This window comes from Nicotiana tabacum, chromosome 7 (genome assembly GCF_000715075.1).
Source record: "Nicotiana tabacum cultivar K326 chromosome 7, ASM71507v2, whole genome shotgun sequence".
In the NCBI taxonomy this organism is placed as follows: Eukaryota; Viridiplantae; Streptophyta; class Magnoliopsida; order Solanales; family Solanaceae; genus Nicotiana; species Nicotiana tabacum.
Genome location: NC_134086.1, coordinates 150808224 through 150829583, shown reverse-complemented (window position 1 = coordinate 150829583; position 21360 = coordinate 150808224). Strand labels below are relative to the sequence as shown.

The following is a 21360-nucleotide window of genomic DNA, read 5'->3' as shown; positions in this document are numbered from 1 at the left end:
GGTTTTGGAAACAGTATATAACTCCATCGACAAGGTATGTAGGGCTTTCACTATACTTTTCGGCATGACTAGAATTCGAATAAACGTTTATTGAATTGTCTCGTCGGATTCGTGTTACTTCACCTTCAACTTATAAAGATGCTTAGACCTGATCTTTTCTCATAGATTGCTTACTCTAGAGGATATCTATGAATTCTCGGATTTCCTTGTTCCTTGCTTAAAAAGAACTAGAGCCTTTTACTCGTTCTCCTTTCGACGTTCATATAAATCATGAATAAGTAACATTTACTTCAAAGGTACTCATAATACACAACTCTCATGTTCTTAGTACTTGTTGGCTCGTAGTTGAAAATTAAATATTTTTAGCCACAACCATGATAGTCGGGGAAGAATGATGATAGGCCACTTCGACTCTTCTTAGAATACGTCTTTTAAGGTTGGTTTCGCATTGCACCTATATAATTTATGATCTAGTATATGTATGTATTTACTTTCATTACCGAGCCGCATTATAGACGGCCGGGTATGACACATATTGTGTAACCACTGATCAGTTGGGATTACCGAGCTTCACGTGGCCGGGTACGATTCTACCGAGCCTTTATTATGGCCGGGTATGTTATGGATATTATAGCCCCACAGAGGGATTTATTATTATATAATGTGATATATTATAAGTAGCGATAGTGAACGACGGTGTCACGAGCATACATTTATATCCATGTTGAATTTTAGTTTCCTACCGAGGCTAGTTTCAGAATTTAAATTATCTCTATGTCTCTTCTCTTGTTAATTACATTTTTCATGTTACACTTGTCGCCCTACATATTCAGTACATATTTCGTACTGACGCATTTTTATGTGCTGTGTTTATGCCCACAGGTTCGAATAGACAGAGTGGTGTGCCTCCTCAGTAGGACCCCCAGGATCAGCGTTGGGTTTCGCACTCCACTTCTTCGGAGTTGCTGACTTTGAGTCCATAGGTACTATTACAGATGTATATGTGTGGTTTTGGGAATGTCGGGGGCTTTGTCCCTCCCTGTTGAGATTGTCTTACACTCTTAGAGGCTTGCAGACTAGCGGTCATTGTATATATATATTTTTTGTATCGCCCTATCGGCCTTCTGGATAGCTGTTATACTGTTGTTACAGCCTTGTTGGCCTAGTTTATATATATATATATATATATATATATATATATATATATATATATATATATATATATGTCGTGTTGGGCTCTTCTACCTGCAGGTTATTATATTTCGGATCATATCTCATGGTTGGTTCGCTCGGGCCTTCGGGCATCGGGTGCCAGCCACACCTCACAAGGTTGGGGTGTGACAAACTTGGTATCAGAGCAGGTCAGTCCTAGGGAGTCTACAAGCCGTGTCTAGTAGAGTCTTGTTTATGGTGTGTTGTGCACCACACTTATAAACATGAGGCTATTGGGCATTTAGGATTATTACTTTCTTCTTGATCTAGATCGTTGCAATAGAGCCTAATCATAAGTGTTCATTCCTAATTCTCTTTTTTTTGTTTACCTTCTCAGTGATGCCTAACACTAGGAGACGACAAGTGGCTATGAAATTTATTCAGAGGTTGGACGAGGAGGCGGGAGAGGGCACAAGTCAGGTGCCACCTGCTAATGTAGATCAACATGAGCCACAGAATGAGGCTGATTCTCAGGCTTCCGGGGCAGTACCCCCACCACCCCCGGAAGGGCGTAGAGGAGCTAACATACCTCCAGTCCCTCTCCCAGTTGTTCCTGATCAGGACCTAGACATGCGGAGTGCTGTACAATTGCTGACTCGAATAGTGGCCTCCCAGGCCCAACACCAGACCTTCGGTATTGCTGATAGGTCCGTGAGTGCGAGAGTTCGAGACTTTATCAACTTGGATCCTCCAGTATTTACAGGGGTTGATCCTAATGCTGACCCACAGGATTTTCTGGATCTTATGCAACGGACCTTACAAATTATACATGCCACGGATGTTGAGTCAGTGGAGTTTACTTCTTATAGACTACGTGATGTTGCTGTGACATGGTATGAGACTTGGAAGCAAACTCGGGGGCCTAATGTGCCACCAGTGACATGGAAGGAGTTCTTTGAGGCATTTTTACAGCAATATTTGCCAATCGAGCTTCGAAGAGCCCGACGAGATAGGTTCTTACACTTAGAACAGGGTAATATGAGCGTTCGGGAATATAGCATGCAGTTCAACTCTTTGGCTAGATATGCTCCTACGATTGTTGCTGTTATGAGTGATCGGGTACACCAGTTTGTTAGTGGTTTGGGGGCACACTTGATAAATGAGTGCACTACAGCTTCTCTAAACCAAGGAATGGATATTGCCCGTATTCAAGCATATGCACAGGGTCTAGAGGATCGCAAGAGGCAACAACAAGCCAATCGAGAGCATGATAGAGGGCAGTAGAAGAGGGCGCGGTTCGCAGGTAACATAGGGGAGTTTCGAGGTGGATTTAGGCCACAGTTTCCCCGACGTCAGTCTTATCCGGCAGCCAGTGCACCGCCACAGTTTCTGGGACAGCGCCAGGATCGGACCACTTATTCTGGTCCAGGTCAGAGTTCACGGACCCCAGGTCCACAGTTTAGAGGCGAGTTCAGTCAGATGAGGCCTCAGTTTCCTAGATGTGATCGATGTGGCCGAAATCATTTTGGACCATGTCGCCAGGGTTCTGATACATGTTATACATGTGGACAGCCAGGTCATATTATGAGACATTGTCCGATGACAGGTGGAGGGGGTATGGCTCAGCCGACGGCATCTGCAGGGGCTTCTTCTTCTTCGGTACGTCCTCCTAGACAGAGTATGCAGACATCAGCTGGCAGGGGTAGGGGAAGATTTTGAGCTTCTGGTTCAGGAGGTCAGCAAAATCGCATATATGCTTTATCGAGTCGTCAGGATTTAGAGCCATCTCCGGACGTGGTTACAGGTATACTATCTGTCTTTTCTATCGATATGTATGCCTTGATAGATCCTGGTTCTACATTGTCGTATATCTCCCCCTTCGTTGCTAGTAAATGGGATAGAGAGCCTGAATTGTTGCAACAGTCCTTTGAGGTATCTACGCCAATGGGTGAGTCTGTTGTAGTTAGATGGGTATATCGAAGTTGTGACGTGAAGATTCATGACCGCCATACGTTAGCAGATTTGCATGAGCTAGAAATGGTCGATTTTGATATCATTATGGGTATGGATTGGTTGGCTTCTTGTTATGCCAATGTAGATTGCTGGACAAAGATTGTTCGTTTTAATTTTCCAAGTGAGCCTATTATTGAATGGAAAGGTGATGCTGCAGCGCCTAAGGGAAAGTTTATTTCTTACCTTAAAGCTTGAAGGATGATTTTAAAAGGGTACATCTATCATTTGGTACGAGTGCATGATATGGAGATGAAATCTCCAACCCTTCAATCGGTTCCCGTCGTGAATGAATTTCCTGATGTATTTCCTGATAAACTTCCTGGTCTTCCTCCAGAAAGAGAAATCAACTTTGCTATTGATATGCTTCCAGACACTCAGCCAATATCTATTCCTCTATACAGAATGGCTCCTGCTGAGTTAAAAGAATTGAAAGCCCAGTTGAAGGATCTTTTGAATAAGGGCTTTATCAGGCCCATCACATCTCCCTGGGGTGCACCAGTGTTGTTTGTTCGTAAGAAGGATGGTTCGTTAAGAATGTGTATTGACTATCGCCAGCTCAACAAAGTGACTATCAAGAACAAGTACCCTTTACCCAGAATTGATGATTTGTTTGATCAGTTGCAAGGTGCCAAATATTTCTCAAAGATTGACCTTCGATCCGGCTATCACCAATTGCGAGTTAAGGAGAGAGATATTCCGAAAACGGCTTTCCGGACTAGATATGGCCATTATGAATTTCTTGTGATGTCTTTCGGTCTTACTAATGCGCCAGCAGCTTTTATGGATTTAATGAATCGGGTTTTCAAGCCATTTCTAGATATATTTGTAATTGTTTTCATTGATGATATTCTGGTATATTCTCAATCAGAAGCAGAACATGAGGATCATTTGCGTGTGGTGTTGCAGACTTTGAAAAATCAGAAATTATATGCTAAATTCTCCAAATGTGAATTTTGGTTGAATTCAGTGGCTTTCCTTGGGCATATCGTTTCCGATAAAGGTATTAAGGTAGATGGTCAGAAAATTGAAGCAGTACAAAACTGGCCTAGACCTACAACTCCTACGGAAGTTCGTAGTTTCTTGGGCTTAGCTGGTTATTATCGGAGATTTGTTGAGAACTTCTCTTCTATTGCTGCTCCCATGACAAAATTGACACACAAAGCCGTTAAGTTCCAATGGTCTGATGCATGTGAAAGGAGCTTTCATGAGTTGAAGAAACGCTTAACATCAGCACCTGTTTTAGCACTTCAGGAAGGATCTGAAGGTTATGTGGTATATTGTGATGCATCCAGGGTTGGATTGGGATGTTTTCTAATGCAGCATGGAAAAGTTATTGCATATGCTTAGAGGCAGTTGCGGAAGCACGAATACAATTATCCGACTCACGATATTGAGTTAGCAGCCGTTATATTTGCCTTAAAAATATGGCGTCATTATCTTTATGGTGTTCATGTGGATATCTATACATATCACAAAAGTTTACAATATATATTTAAGCAGAAAGACTTTAACTTGAGACAAAGAAGATGGCTTGAATTGCTGAAGGACTATGATGTGGATATTTTGTACCATCCGGGCAAAGCGAATGTGGTAGCTGATGCATTGAGTCGTAAATCCATGGGCAGCTTGAAGCATGTAGAAGCTGGGAAATTAGAAATGACTAAATAGATATATCAATTGGCTAACCTGAGTGTACGACTACATGATACAGGTGACCAGGGTGTAGTAGTCCAAAATATTGCGGGGTCATCACTGGTAGCTGAGGTAGAAATGCGTCAATTTGAGGATCCGGAGTTAGTCAAAATTAAAGAGAGTATCCCTTTTCAGAAGAAGCAGTTGTTCGAGCAATCTGATGATGGAATTCTAAAATATAAAGGCCGATGGTGTGTACCTAATGTTGGGGAGCTTCGTAAGCAAATTATGACAGAGATGCACCAGTCTCGGTACTCAGTTCATCCTGGTTCAACCAAAATGTATCATGATCTTCGTCAGCTATACTGGTGGAACGGCATAAAGAAAGATATAGCCACATTTGGGGCTCAGTGTCCCAACTGCCAGCAGGTTAAAGCTGAACACCAGAAACCTGGAGGGCTACTTCAAAATATTGAGATTCCAGCTTGGAAATGGGAATCGATTAATATGGATTTCATTACAGGATTGCCCAATTCTCGCCGTAGGTTCAATTCTATTTGGGTCATTGTGGATAGGCTGACGAAATCAGCTCACTTTCTCCCAGTTAGGACCACCTATTCAGCTGAAGACTATGCGAGCCTGTATATCAAGGAAATAGTTCGGCTACATGGAGTTCCGTTTTCTATTATATCTGACAGAGGTGCCCAATTTACAGCTAATTTCTGCAGGTCTTTTCAAGAATGTTTGGGTACTCTTGTTAACCTTAGTACAACATTTCATCCGCAGACCGACGGACAAGCCGAACGCACTATTCAGACACTTGAAGATATGTTGCGAGCTTGTGTCTTAAACTTCAAGGGAAGTTGGGAAGATTATTTACCGCTTATTGAGTTTGCCTACAATAACAGTTATCATGCCGGTATTCAGATGGCACCTTATGAGGCACTATATGGGAGGAAATGCAGATCTCCTATTGGCTGGTTTGATGTTGGTGAGACAAAGTTGCTAGGACCTGAATTGGTACAGCAAGCTGTAGAAAAGGTAAAGTTGATCCAGGAAAGGTTGCGTACAGCTCAAAGTCGACAGAAATCATATTCAGATAACCGACGTCGAGACTTGGAATTTGCTGTGGGAGACTGGGTATTCTTGAAAGTGTCGCCTATGAAGGGTGTAATGAGATTTGGTAAGAAAGGAAAACTCAGCCCTAGATATGTTGGGCCATATCAGATTGTTCAGAGAATTGGGCGAGTAGCCTACAAACTTGACCTGCCACCAGAATTAGAAGCAATCCATCCGGTATTTCACATTTCCATGCTTCGGAAATTCTTAGGTGATCCTTCTTGCATCAGCCCTGTCACACCTCCTTTTTCCGCACCCGCGAGGGTACAAGGGAGTTTTTCCAATTAAAGGACAATCGAGACAGGATTGGTTTATTTATTTCAGAGTCGCCACTTGGGAGATTTAGGGTGTCCCAAGTCACCAATTTTAATCCCGAATCGAGGAAAAGAATGACTCCATATTACAGTCTGCGTACCAGAAATCCGGATAAGAAATTCTGTTAACCCGGGAGAAGGTGTTAGGCATTCCCGAGTTCCGTGGTTCTAGCACGGTCGCTCAACTGTTATATTCGGCTTGATTATCTGATTTTATACAAATATGAACTTATGTGCAAATTTTATCTTTTAACCGCTTTATTATTATTGTTTTTAAAAGAAATGTGAACATCGCTTAAAACACGTCTTTGGACTACGTCACATGAAATGCACCCACAATCCGGAACACGTTTTATTTGATGTTTTGGGATTTGGATTCGGGTTGCATGAAATGCACACCCAGGCTTAAGAAAGTAAAATATTAAACACGCGCCTAAAGAGATTATCGCGTTATTATTTTGGGGAAGACCGTGAAATTCGCTAAACGGTCCTTCCGAATTCTAATTAAACCATACATTTTGTGAGGGCCCCGCAATCTATACGTTTTATTTGGCGAGGCTCGTCTCATTTTTATTTTTAAAGGATAAACCTACAATGACTATATTTTTTATTAAGTTCGTCTCTAAAATAAAAGAAAATCTCTTAATTATTTACATGCTGAAAAACGTAACTTATTAGTTATTAGTTTACGGCTAATGCGAATGGAAAATTGCGATCGAGTTTGTACAAAAAAAAACTGCTTTCATTTTATATTCTGTTATTCAATAATACTAGAACATGAGATTGACCATAATATCAAAACAGATTAATTATTCTCCGATTAATTTAAACTAACATTATTAGATGAAGAAAGTATACATATGCAACCTCATTATTCATTAATCATTCAACTACATCTTTATACGAAGAAAGAAAAATTATATTCAACCACAAATCTAAACAGGAGGAATTCAACAGGAACAAAGCCTGATTAATATTTCATTTTTGCTTCAAGCCGAGATTGTACAAATGTGTACCTGGAAACAGCAGTACAAGAACAAAAGAAGGAGAAGTCAGCAGCAGTAATAACACAGCAACAGCAGATTCAGCAACACCGCAAACCAGTACAGTAGGAATAGCAGAAAACCCAGGAGACTATAAACGACTCCAAGTATAGAGAAGAAGTAAAAGGCAGGAAGGTTCTGACTATTTCAGATCTTAAGCGAGGCAATGAAGCAGTAACTATTCTTTTTCAACTTCAAAACTCTCCAAAATGAATTCTGCTCTTGTATATTCAGTGTATCCAGAATGTATATCGGGTGTATACTTCTCACTCCGCCCCCTCTTTTTTTCTTCTCTCTATCTAGTTTTTCCTCTTTTTTTTCCACCCCTTCTTCCTAAATTTTCTCTTCTATTTATAGCAAAATTTTCGAAATTTTCAGATTTGTTTTTTTATTATTTTATTATTTTTTTAATTAAAAGAAATCCCACTTACAAATTGCTTTTATTTTTTTAGAAAAAGAAATCCCACCTTTATTTACTTTTATTTTTAAAATTCTAACTTTAATTACTTTATCTTATTTAAAATCCCACTTTTTATTTTTTTAAAAGAGAATCTCACTTTATTTAACTTTTCTTTAAAAAACAAACCACTATCTTTTCTTTTTCTTTTAAAAATGCTACTTTCAATTACTTTAAATTTTTTAAATTTTCAGATACCTTTATATTTATTTTTTAATTCCAACCTTATTTTACTTTTAAATTTTTTAAAACTTTTTACTTTTTTTAAATTTTCTACATTCTTTTACTTTTTTATTTTTTTATTTTTTATTTTTTTAAAATCATTTCCGAAATTACTATATATATATATATATATATATATATATATATATTTTAAAATAAAAATAATAAATAAAATAAAATATTTTCGGATTTTTTTTATATATAAAAAAACAAAAAATAAAACTATTAATAGTGATAATTCACTTTTTATTTTTTATTTTTTTGGTTTTGTTTTGTGTTGGACAAAAATGAAGAAGGGGTGTTGGGTTAATGGAGCGGACCGGATCGACCCGGTTTGAAACGGACCGGGTCATGGGGAAAGTTGGGCAATTATTTGGGCCTGTGGTTTGAAATTGAAGAAGTGGCCCAATCCGATTTTTCTTTGTATTTTTGTTCTCTTTTCTTCTTTTATTTTTCTAAAACTAAATTATAAAAGTACTTAAATTATTATTAAGAACTAAATTAAGTTATAAAAGCGCAAATTAACTTCCAATAACAATTAACGCACAATTAAGTAATAATTAAGCATAAAATTGTTCATTTGGACATTAAATGCTAAAAATGCAAAAGATGCCTATTTTTGTATTTTTTATTAATTTAACAAATAAACATGCATAGACAAACATACAAATAGTTACACAAAATATCACAAAAATTGCACACCAAGAAAAATTATTTTATTTTTTTGAATTTTTTGGGAGTAATTCTCATATAGGGCAAAAATCACGTGCTTACAGCTGCCCCTCTTTGCCCGAAGACACGAAGGGTTTTCGTGCAAAGATAAAGCGAGCGATTTTTGCCCATCCGAGTACTCCGTGTGAAGCATTTTTTTGAAAAAGATTTAACCGAACCTTTGCTTCAAAGGTTTCCTACATATCCCTAGCTAAAGGGGAATCATGTTAATGTAGTTCGGGAAGTTTTGGTAGCTGGGACTACCGTGGGACTGCGATGTTACTGTTGTTGCATGATGTTATCACTGCTTACCAATCTCCTTGTTACACCGTGTTTAAAAGAAAACAAGAAGCTAGGCTAGACTGAAATTTGTTCTTGTTGCCTTGCTTTCTTGTTGGCTTGTGCTTCCTCCGATGATTTTCTTCCTTGAACTTGGGAATGATACCGGCCCTTTGCTTTTCTGAATACCAGTTTTCATCATTTTGCTTGGTCCGCTAGGGACATGGCTTTCTTCATCAAGCTTTTCGGCGGTTCCTCTGGTGGGTACGGCTCTCTTCATCAGACTTGTAATCCTGGGCATGATTTAATGTTCACCTGCTGCTTCTTTCAAGACGCGTCCTTTCTTCCTTTTGACTCATGCGCCTGAATTTGTGTTGGGACCTATTGTTGCAACCTTCTGCTTCCCGGTGCTGGGGATTTTATTGTTTACTGCTGGGGATTCCTGTTGTAACCTTCCGCCTTCTGGTGGGGTTACTGATTCCAAAATCTGTAGTACAAGACTAAAAAGTTGCTTAAATGCAAAATTATGAAATGTATGCCCGCATTATACTGGTGGGCGACCTAGAGCTGAAAGTATTCCCGCATTTTACTGGTGGGCGACCTAGAACATGAATGTATTCCCGCATTTTACTGGTGGGCGACCTAGAACTGAAATGTATTCCCGCATTTTACTGGTGGGTGACCTAGAACATGAATGTATTCCCGCATTTTACTGGTGGGCGACCTAGAACTGAAAGTATTCCCGCATTTTACTGGTGGGCGACCTAGAACTGAAATGTATTCCCGCATTTTACTGGTGGGCGACCTAGAACTGAAAGTATTCCCGTATTTTACTGGTGGGCGACCTAGAACAGAAAGTATTCCCGCATTTTACTGGTGGGCGACCTAGAACAGAAAGTATTCCCGCATTTTACTGGTGGGCGACCTAGAACAGAAAGTATTCCCGCATTTTACTAGTGGGCGACCTAGAAGTTAAATGTATTCCCGCATTTTACTGGTGGGCGACCTAGAACAGAATGTATTCCCGCATTTTACTGGTGGGCGACCTAGAACAGAAAGTATTCCCGCATTTTACTGGTGGGCGACCTAGAACATAATTTATTCCCGCATTTTACTGGTGGGTGGCCTAGAACAGAATGTATTCCCGCATTTTACTGGTGGGCGACCTAGAACTGAAAGTATTCCCGCATTTTACTGGTGGGCGACCTAGAACATAATGTGAAAGGACAGAAATGTATGCCTCTGTTATATGGGCGGGCTCCCAACTTCAATACTAACCTAGGAGAAAATGCCTCTCCTATGGGAAAAACTAAACTTAGGAGGAAATGCGTCTCCTATGGGTGAAACTAAACTTTTAGGAGGAAATGCATCTCCTATGGGTAAAACTAAAACAAACTTAGGAGGAAATGCATCTCCTATGGGTAAAATAAACTTTAGGAAAGTATTCCACTCGTTATTCAGGTGGGCGCCTGGTTTCAAAAACAACTTTTAAAATAAACGTCATTCCTCTCTTCAGGCGGGCTCCTGATTTCAGCAACTTTGAAAATAAAATGCCATTCCTTTCTTTAGGTTGGCGAGGTTTAAACAACTTTGAAAATAAATGCCACTCCTCTCTTCAGGCGGGCTCCTGATTTCAACAACTTTTAACAGTAAACGTCATTCCTCTCTTCAGGCGGGCTCCTGATTTTAACAACAACTTTTTAAAGTAAACGCCATTCCTTTCTTCAGGCGGGCTCCTGATTTTAACAACAACTTTAAAAATAAACGTCATTCCTCTCTTCAGGCGGGCTCCTGATTTTAACTACAACTTTAAAAATAAACGTCATTCCTCTCTTCAGGCGGGCTCCTGATTTTAACAACAACTTAGGATGAAATGCCTCTCCTATGGGTAAAACTAAAACAAACTTAGGAGGAAATGCATCTCCTATGGGTAGAACTCTAAAATTAACTTAGGAGGAAATGCGTCTCCTATGGGTAAAAACTAACTTAGGAGGAAATGCGTCTCCTATGGATAAAACTAAACTTAGGAGGAAATGTGTCTCCTATGGGTGAAACTAAACTTTTAGGAGGAAATGCATCTCCTATGGGTAAAACTTAGGAAGTGCGTCTCCTATTGGTAAAACTTGACCTAGGAAGTGCGTCTCCTATTGGTAAAGGCATGGAATGTATCCCCTTGTTATACAGGTGGGCACCTAAAATATGCAATGGACAGACAAGAAAAGTATTCCTCTCGTTATTCAGGTGGGCGCCTGGTTTCAACAACAACTTTGAAAATAAAATCCTATTCGAGGGCGGATGAACCCAAAATATCCTATTCGAGGGCGGACGAACCCAAAATATCCTATTCGAGGGTGGACGAACCCAAAAGATCCTATTCGAGGGCGGAGGAACCCAAAAAGATCCTATTCGAGGGCGGATGAACCCAAAATATCCTATTCGAGGGCGGATGAACCCAAAAGATCCTATTCGAGGGCGGATGAACCCAAAAGATCCTATTCGAGGGCGGATGAACCCAAAATATCCTATTCGAGGGCGGATGAACCCAAAATATCCTATTCGAGGGCGGATGAACCCAAAATATCCTATTCGAGGGCGGATGAACCCAAAATATCCTATTCGAGGGCGGATGAACCCAAAATATCCTATTCGAGGGCGGACGAACCCAAAATATCCTATTCGAGGGCGGACGAACCCAAAATATCCTATTCGAGGGCGGACGAACCCAAAATATCCTATTCGAGGGCGGACGAACCCAAAATATCCTATTCGAGGGCGGACGAACCCAAAATATCCTATTCGAGGGCGGACGAACCCAAAATATCCTATTCGAGGGCGGACGAACCCAAAATATCCTATTCGAGGGCGGACGAACCCAAAATATCCTATTCGAGGGCGGATGAACCCAAAATATCCTATTCGAGGGCGGACGAACCCAAAATATCCTATTCGAGGGCGGACGAACCCAAAATATCCTATTCGAGGGCGGACGAACCCAAAATATCCTATTCGAGGGCGGACGAACCCAAAATATCCTATTCGAGGGCGGATGAACCCAAAATATCCTATTCGAGGGCGGATGAACCCAAAATATCCTATTCGAGGGCGGATGAACCCAAAAGATCCTATTCGAGGGCGGATGAACCCAAAAGATCCTATTCGAGGGCGGATGAACCCAAAATATCCTATTCGAGGGCGGATGAACCCAAAATATCCTATTCGAGGGCGGATGAACCCAAAAGATCCTATTCGAGGGCGGATGAACCCAAAATATCCTATTCGAGGGCGGATGAACCCAAAATATCCTATTCGAGGGCGGATGAACCCAAAATATCCTATTCGAGGGCGGATGAACCCAAAATATCCTATTCGAGGGCGGATGAACCCAAAATATCCTATTCGATGGCGGATGAACCCAAAATATCCTTAAGACTTGAAAATATCTTATCTCGAATACTTGCTGGGGATTATTTTGCTTGGGATGAATTTTCCCTTTCTACCTTCCCCAAATTTTTTTTTTTAATTTTTAATTTTTTTTATTATTAGCTTCTTTCTTTGAAGACTAACTCCCTTGAGACTCGTTTTGCCTTTCCCCGAAAGGAACCGCTGAGGATACCGATTTTCACCAAACTCATGTTGGACTCCTCGAAACTGCTAGGGATAACACTGTTGGGGAATTATTTACTTACCTGTTGGGGGTAAAATGTTATCAGCTGGGGATAACGCTGTCGTGGATAACACTGCTGGGGGATTCTGATTCCTTTGCCGGGGAACAACTTCCTCCATTGAAACTTATTATGTTGGGGCAACACTGGTTCTAAGACCACTTCCCTTGAGACTGGTGTTATATTTATTTTTCCCCGCATGGGTACCTGACTTACAGAAAATTTTCTAAATGGAAGGAATTTTCTGCCCCAGTTTGGTAATATCCCTTGTGGCATGCATTTCTGGCGTCAATGCCCATTCCTTTACCTGTTTCAAATCAAACAAAATTTGTTAGTTTAAAACATGGTGGTTGGTTGTGATACTCCTACTGGGATGGTTTTCCCTTTCTCCTTCCTTGCTTTGCGCTCCACAACTTGTTGGGGATGATATTATTTGCTGGGGATAATTCCTTTCTGGGGATATCCCTCTTCTTTTGTGGCATAGCTCGGAAACTGGCATTTCCCCGACCTTTTAGTCTAGTATGAATTTCCCAAATCATGCTCATTGCTCACCTTGATTTGCCCACGGGCTTTGGCCTTGAGGTTTATAACCTTTGATAAAGGCAATGGTATCCCTCTTGACACTTGTCAGTCCTTCTGTCAATTCCCTTCTGTTGGGGATATCTTTTGACACTGGCCTCGCGTTTGTTCCCTGCTGACTATACCACTTGGATGTACTAGTCAGATCTCATTTTGGAAAGCTGATGGCCTATTTTGAAGTCAGTTCACACTTGTTCTGACCAAACAGACTCTATTGGGGATTTTTCTATGAAAGGAAAAAGATAAAAGGGAACAGAATAAAGACAAAAGAAAAGATGACTCTTTAACAAAAGAAACTATAAATGAAAATCTATCAAATGGAGATACCAGCTCTAATGGTCATGACATGCACATGTGGCCTATCCTCTACCGTCAATCATCTTTCAAGATCTTCAATTGGCGATTCCCCATCTAATTCTCAATCTTATTCGACTTGTAGTGCCCGAAGGGTTTTCACTATCAAGTCTCTCTCATTTTTGGTTTTCTCTCAGCTTTCATCGCCTTATGGTGCCTGTGAAGGTTTTCACCGATAAGACTCTCTCATTTGTATCACTTTCCAGCTGGGGATTTGGAGTGTCGCCGGTATGACTCTTTCTGCTGGGGATTAGAGTCCTTTCTGCTGTGGAACAGAATGTTATGCTCACCGGGGAGACTCTCATTTGTCTGACTTGGCATCTTTTGAAGACTGATCAGAAGGTCTTTCTTTGGACCGTAATGTGGGTTTTGGATAGGGCTAGAAAAAAAGGTATTAAAGGCTCAAAAAATGCATTAATTTTGGGTTATTAGTTACAACCTTCGGAATTAGATTTATTTACAACAAATGCAACCTTTGCCCCAGTTTCTTGCTTGGGGATATTTTAATTGATTTTTCTTTATATTTTTTTTTCAAAACTATGACCGAGCCGTGAAGCGCCTACGTATCCTCTTTGAGGAATCAGGTCAAACGTAGTTCCCAATTCCTCTTTTTCATTTGACTTTCTTTTGTTTTTTTTTGTTTTTTTTGTTATCATTTTTCTTTTTTCTTTTTTTTTCTTTTCCCCCTTTTTTTTTTTATTGTGTTGTTTTCTTTTCTTTCTCCTTTTTTTCTTTTGTTTACCTGCCGCGCTTGCGTTTTCTATTCATTGCTACTAATTCCGAACGAGGGGTATGAAGGAAAATAAATAAGGCTCAAAAGGGGTAACGAAGGGTAAAGTGTTTAGGTAGCAGAACAAAATGCCTTCGTCATTCCAGTCTTCAAAACATGCCAAGTGCAAACAACACAATAAAGATTTATAGTCTCTTCTGATGATGCTGGACTTGACAATTATATTCACACGTTTGCCTTTTCATTTGTCATTTCTAAAGCACCGTTGGGCGACACTCTCACTTCTCATTATCATGAAGACCCTTATGTCAATTTGGCGAATCTTGCCTTTAACGGTTTTCTTTATGTTTTACTTGCCCCAGTTCCACATGACTCGAGCTCCGAATAATCTCAAACCGTTCTTATTTCCTTTAAATGTTCTGATCACCTTTTCGGGGTTTTATGATTAACTTTAAAGATTAGGCCCAAACTGTGCGCGCATGTCATGTCACTAGAATCGGCGCTGAACAAAATGATAAAAAGACTAAACAAAAAGATGAATGGAAATAATAAAAGACTGGATTTTGTGCTAGACTACCGGTGAAATGGTTTGAATAACAAAACAAACGAAATAAAATCCTAAACAACCTGGACAAAACTTAAACAAACCGCTATGACAAAACGGAAAGATAAGCGGAAAGATATTGACACAAAATAAAATCCGAATTACAATCCTAATAATCCGAACAAACAGAAATGACAACAAAATAAGCCACCAACTGCTTCTTTCTTGTTAACCAAGGAACGGAGCGTCCTCCCACTTAGCGAAACTGGCATCTTAGCCATTTTGCTTTGCATCAGTATTGCTAGACCGTTGCCAACTTCAATATCATCACCCGTCAACAAGTTCCCAATAGGATTCTTCAAGATGTTCTGGGTGTCATTGTCCGGCTTACCACAAACCAACCACCTTAACTTTGTGATTCAAAACAAAACAGGTTAGAATGGACTCAGTCGGTCCTCATTATTGACAACATCTTTTTTTCTTTTCTTTTTTTTCTTCAAATTTTTTCATTTTTCTTTTTTTCTATTTTTCATTTTTCATTTTTTCATTTTTTTTTTCGTTTTTTCATTCTCTTTTTTCTGTCTTTTTTTTTTTTCATTTTTTTTTGTTGTGGTCGAATCTTATGGAGATTGCCTACGTATCATGACCCCGCATGAATCAGACCTTGCGTAGTTCGGACAAAATGAAAGGTAAAAGCAATGAAACATTTTTTCTTTATCAATTTTCATAATAAAACAAATTGGGTTTCGAAGGTTTAAAGATGACCTACAAACTTGAAAATCAAACAACCCGCATATTCTAATCAAAAGATTTACAAAAACAACGGCCAGCTTCCTTTCCCCATTTGTCAAATGCAACCAAACGGTTATTTTTGCAAATGTGGCCCCTGTCAAACTTCACATGAATTTTGAGGCTGGGGAGGATTATTTTGACACTTTACCAACTTGTCCATTCTTTTACGAAAACAACCTTTCGACAACTGAAAGATACTCTAAGGCTATTTCGGCAAGAACGGTTTAAGACGCGGCCGAAGCTGGCTCGGCTTATTATGACAAAATTCAAACGGTATTCACCTGACCGCCGACTCTTTGTTTTTTTTTCAAATTATAATAAAAACCTGATGTTGCAAACACGGCCCTTCAGCACCTCGGGGACGAAGATTTTTAAGGCTGTGTGGGTCCATATCTCAAAATGATCCAAAGGTGGCTGTTTATGCCAGGTCAGCCTTCTGGCGTCCCTTTCGGGAACATTCGGCTATTTATGACAAAACAGCATCACCTGACTTATTTATAACTCTTTTTATCGTTTTTCAAATTAGAAAAGTCAATATTGCAAACACGGCCTTTCAACGTCTCGGGGACGAAGATTTTTAGGCTGTGGGGGTCAACTGGACCAAGTCTTAAAAAATGACCCAAAGGTGGCTGTTTATGCAAAGTCAGCCTTCCGGCGTCCAATTCGGGAACATTCGGCTATGTATGACAAAACAACATCACCAAAATTAAAATTTGACATATATTTTTTGTTATTTATTTATTTTTGGCTTTTTTAGCAAAAGGTGGGGTTGGACCCGATGAGGGTTGCCTACGTATCTCACATCCGGTGAGAATCAAACTCGCGTAGTTCGGGCAATCAAGAATAAGTAGATGAACTAACTTCCTTTTTTGAATTTGTGAAAGAACTACTTTAAAAGGAGAAAGGAAATATTTTTGATTGATTTTCTTTTTAAAAGAAAGACTTCTAAGATATATATATTTTTTTAATTTCAATTTGTTTTTTTTTCTTATTCTAAAGGAAGAAGAAAATATTTTTCGGAATTTTACCTTTAATAAAAGAAATGCTTCTAAAAATTTTTTTTTTTTTGAATTTTGAATTTTCTTTTCAATTTTGACAGAAGAAAAATATTTTCGGATTTTTTCTATCTTATTATACATTTTTTTTTAAAAAAAAAATAGTTAAAAGACTTTCTAAAGAAGTTAATAATGAAAAATATTTTTGGATTTTTTTTTGTTTTTGAAAATTGGGGGTCTAAAAACCTTTCTAGACTTTTTGGCAAGACAAATATTTTTGCAAAAAATAAAGACATATATATATTTTTTGGAAATAAAAACTTTTGGATATATATATATACATGTATATATTTGTGACAAATAATGAAAGACTCTTTTTTTATTATTATTATTTTTTTTTTTGAATTTTCATAAAAAACCCATTTTAAAAAAGTAAGACTCTTTTTAATTTTTATTTTTATGACAAGACAAACTATATATTTCTATATATTTTTTTTTTGAAAAACAAAACAGAACAACGATTTTTTTTTTCTATTTTTCCTTTGCTTTTAATAAAACAAACTAATAAGACGTTTTTTTTTCTTTCCAAAATTTCGGCAGAGTTTTGACAGTATTTGGGTATTGGGTTTTTTCAAAAATAAACAATCAATTCCCTAACCGCTATTTCCTTTTTTTCAATTTCACAATATTCATAATATTCAAACACCGGTCAGCATGCGGGCACGAGACAAATAAATGCACGGAAAACAAATAGGATGCATCAGGATGGCCTTTTCATATCAGGTTGCTAGTCCTAGACGGACCCAACCCCTGTGTTGAGTCCCCTAAGTCAAATGCAACGTGATGCAAATAAGCGTTCCTACTAGGGATCCGACATGAAGTCACGTTATTCTATGTTCAAAACCTGGGTCGGTGTTCTAGACAGTGTACCCGAGCGGACCACTCGAGTTGAGGAAGGAGCTCCTGTCCGGGAACCAAAAGGCCAGCCGGCTTAGAAACTTTCCGAGCCTCTTTTATTTAGGGTATGACACTAATAGAATAGGGAGTCTTAACCAGTAAGCACATCCCCGGAGGTAAGAAGAGTAGGTTTCGGCACAGTTTATATACAGTTCAGATAATATCAAAGCGGTAAAGGCAACATTTAGCACATTAGGCTCAAAACATGTAAAAATCAGATAAAGCCAAACATAACAATTTATCTAAGCTCGAATTTCTAACCCTGAACCAGTGGTTCTGGGTCAAAGTATTCCCCAGCAGAATCGCCAGAGCTGTCACACCTCCTTTTTCCGCACCTGCAAGGGTGCAAGGGAGTTTTTCCAATTAAAGGACAATCGAGACGGGATTGGTTTATTTATTTCAGAGTCACCACTTGGGAGATTTAGGGTGTCCCAAGTCACCAATTTTAATCCCGAATCGAGGAAAAGAATGACTCCATATTACAGTCTGCGTACCAGAAATCCGGATAAGGAATTCTGTTAACCCGGAAGAAGGTGTTAGGCATTCCCGAGTTCCGTGGTTCTAGCACGGTCGCTCAACTGTTATATTCGGCTTGATTATCTGATTTTATACAAATATGAACTTATGTGCAAATTTTATCTTTTAACCGCTTTATTATTATTGTTTTTAAAAGAAATGTGAACATCACTTAAAACACGTCTTTGGACTACGTCACATAAAATGCACCCACAATCCGGAACACGTTTTATTTGATGTTTTGGGATTTGGATTCGGGTCGTATGAAATGCACACCCAGGCTTAAGAAAGTAAAATATTAAACACGCGCCTAAAGAGATTATCGCGTTATTATTTTGGGGAAGACCGTGAAATTCGCTAAACGGTCCTTCCGAATTCTAATTAAACCATACATTTTGTGAGGGCCCCGCAATCTATACGTTTTATTTGGCGAGGCTCGTCTCATTTTTATTTTTAAAGGATAAACCTACAATGACTATATTTTTTATTAAGTTCGTCTCTAAAATAAAAGAAAATCTCTTAATTATTTACATGCTGAAAAACGTAACTTATTAGTTATTAGTTTACGGCTAATGCGAATGGAAAATTGCGATCGAGTTTGTACAAAAAAAAACTACTTTCATTTTATATTCTGTTATTCAATAATACTAGAACATGAGATTGACCATAATATCAAAACAGATTAATTATTCTCCGATTAATTTAAACTAACATTATTAGATGAAGAAAGTATACATATGCAACCTCATTATTCATTAATCATTCAACTACATCTTTATACGAAGAAAGAAAAATTATATTCAACCACAAATCTAAACAGGAGGAATTCAACAGGAACAAAGCCTGATTAATATTTCATTTTTTGCTTCAAGCCGAGATTGTACAAATGTGTACCTGGAAACAGCAGTACAAGAACAAAAGAAGGAGAAGTCAACAGCAGTAATAACACAGCAACAACAGATTCAGCAACACCGCAAACCAGTACAGTAGGAATAGCAGAAAACCCAGGAGACTATAAACGACTCCAAGTATAGAGAAGAAGTAAAAGGCAGGAAGGTTCTGACTATTTCAGATCTTAAGCGAGGCAATGAAGCAGTAACTATTCTTTTTCAACTTCAAAACTCTCCAAAATGAATTCTGCCCTTGTATATTCAGTGTATCCAGAATGTATATCGGGTGTATACTTCTCACTCCGCCCCCTCTTTTTTCTTCTCTCTATCTAGTTTTTCCTCTTTTTTTTCCACCCCTTCTTCCTAAATTTTCTCTTCTATTTATAGCAAAATTTTCGAAATTTTCAGATTTGTTTTTTTATTATTTTATTATTTTTTTAATTAAAAGAAATCCCACTTACAAATTGCTTTTATTTTTTTAGAAAAAGAAATCCCACCTTTATTTACTTTTATTTTTAAAATTCCAACTTTAATTACTTTATCTTATTTAAAATCCCACTTTTTATTTTTTTTAAAAGAGAATCTCACTTTATTTAACTTTTCTTTAAAAAACAAACCACTATCTTTTCTTTTTCTTTTAAAAATGCTACTTTCAATTACTTTAAATTTTTTAAATTTTCAGATACCTTTATATTTATTTTTTAATTCCAACCTTATTTTACTTTTAAATTTTTTAAAACTTTTTACTTTTTTTAAATTTTCTACATTCTTTTACTTTTTTTATTTTTTTATTTTTTATTTTTTTAAAATCATTTCCGAAATTACTATATATATATATTTTTTAAAATAAAAATAATAAATAAAATAAAATATTTTCGGATTTTTTTATATATAAAAAAAACAAAAAATAAAACTATTAATAGTGATAATTCACTTTTTATTTTTTATTTTTTTGGTTTTGTCTTGTGTTGGACAAAAATGAAGAACGGGTGTTGGGTTAATGGAGTGGACCGGATCGACCCGGTTTGAAATGGACCGGGTCATGGGGAAAGTTGGGCAATTATTTGGGCCTGTGGTTTGAAATTGAAGAAGTGGCCCAATCCGATTTTTCTTTGTATTTTTGTTCTCTTTTCTTCTTTTATTTTTCTAAAACTAAATTATAAAAGTACTTAAATTATTATTAAGAACTAAATTAAGTTATAAAAGCGCAAATTAACTTCCAATAACAATTAACGCACAATTAAGTAATAATTAAGCATAAAATTGTTCATTTGGACATTAAATGCTAAAATGCAAAAGATGCCTATTTTTGTATTTTTTATTAATTTAACAAATAAACATGCATAGACAAACATACAAATAGTTACACAAAATATCACAAAAATTGCACACCAAGAAAAATTATTTTATTTGTTTGAATTTTTTGGGAGTAATTCTCATATAGGGCAAAAATCACGTGCTTACAAGCCCTATCGAGGATATTGAAGTTTCCGAGAACTTGTCATATGAAGAAATACCTATTGCCATTCTTGACCGTCAAATCCGTAAGCTACGGACTAAAGAGGTAGCCTCAGTAAAAGTACTTTGGAGGAGCAATAATGTAGAGGAAATGACATGGGAGGCCGAGGAGGACATGAAGTCCAGATACCCTCATTTATTTGAGTCTTCAGGTGATATGCATGAGACAACCATGGCAGGTGTTGCACATATATCAACCAGTGACAGTTAAGGTAATTAAGTTATGGCTAACCTTCTTATTATCATTATTGTATAAGTAAATGGTCGGGTGAGGCCAAGTTGATGTTATTATTATGATGTGTAGCCCTGTGTGGCCTTAGATATGTATGTTTGGGCTGATGGCAGGTTTTGGATATTCATATTTATAGGGGAAACTCTGGCGAATTTTTTTTTAAAAAAAAATTCAGAAGTTAGGTTAACCGTTAACATTCGAGGACGAATGTTCTTAAGGAGGGGAGAATGTTACACCTTGTGTATTCGGCGTTATCATGCTGTAAATAGGATAATTCGGTAGGAAGATAATTTCTATGAGATATTTAAATGATGCGATAGTTATACGTTAAGATTGGAAGTCATTTGAGTTGTGATTAAAAATTCGACAAAGATCGCGCGCAAGTTACGGGTTTAAATTTCACTGGAATTTGGATAAAATGTTGATGACCTTTTCTCTCAATATACTGGGAGTTATGGTGTGTTCTACCTACCGAATCGAAGGTCTATGAGTCTAGTTTCCAACGCAACAAACCGTTCGCTAATACGACTTCAGAGTAGAGAGATATTAACATTTTCGTACAGGGGTGCACACTGTTACGGGAACAGTGTGCCTAGTCGGGTTTAGTCAAAATTTCTTTATTTAAGTCAATTTTTAAAACAGAACCCCT

The 21360-nt window shown here is 38.0% G+C and overlaps 1 protein-coding gene across 1 annotated transcript; it reads left to right on the top strand.

Annotated features, from left to right (window-relative positions):
* The first annotated feature begins 3408 nt into the window (after positions 1-3408).
* On the top strand, positions 3409-20690 carry LOC142162357 (uncharacterized). The gene is made up of 5 exons (XM_075218704.1): positions 3409-3655; positions 4133-4258; positions 4877-5525; positions 5763-5937; positions 20406-20690. Exons 1-5 carry the CDS (start codon positions 3409-3411, stop codon positions 20688-20690), a joined length of 1482 nt encoding a protein of 493 aa, XP_075074805.1.
* Positions 20691-21360: the final 670 nt, after the last annotated feature.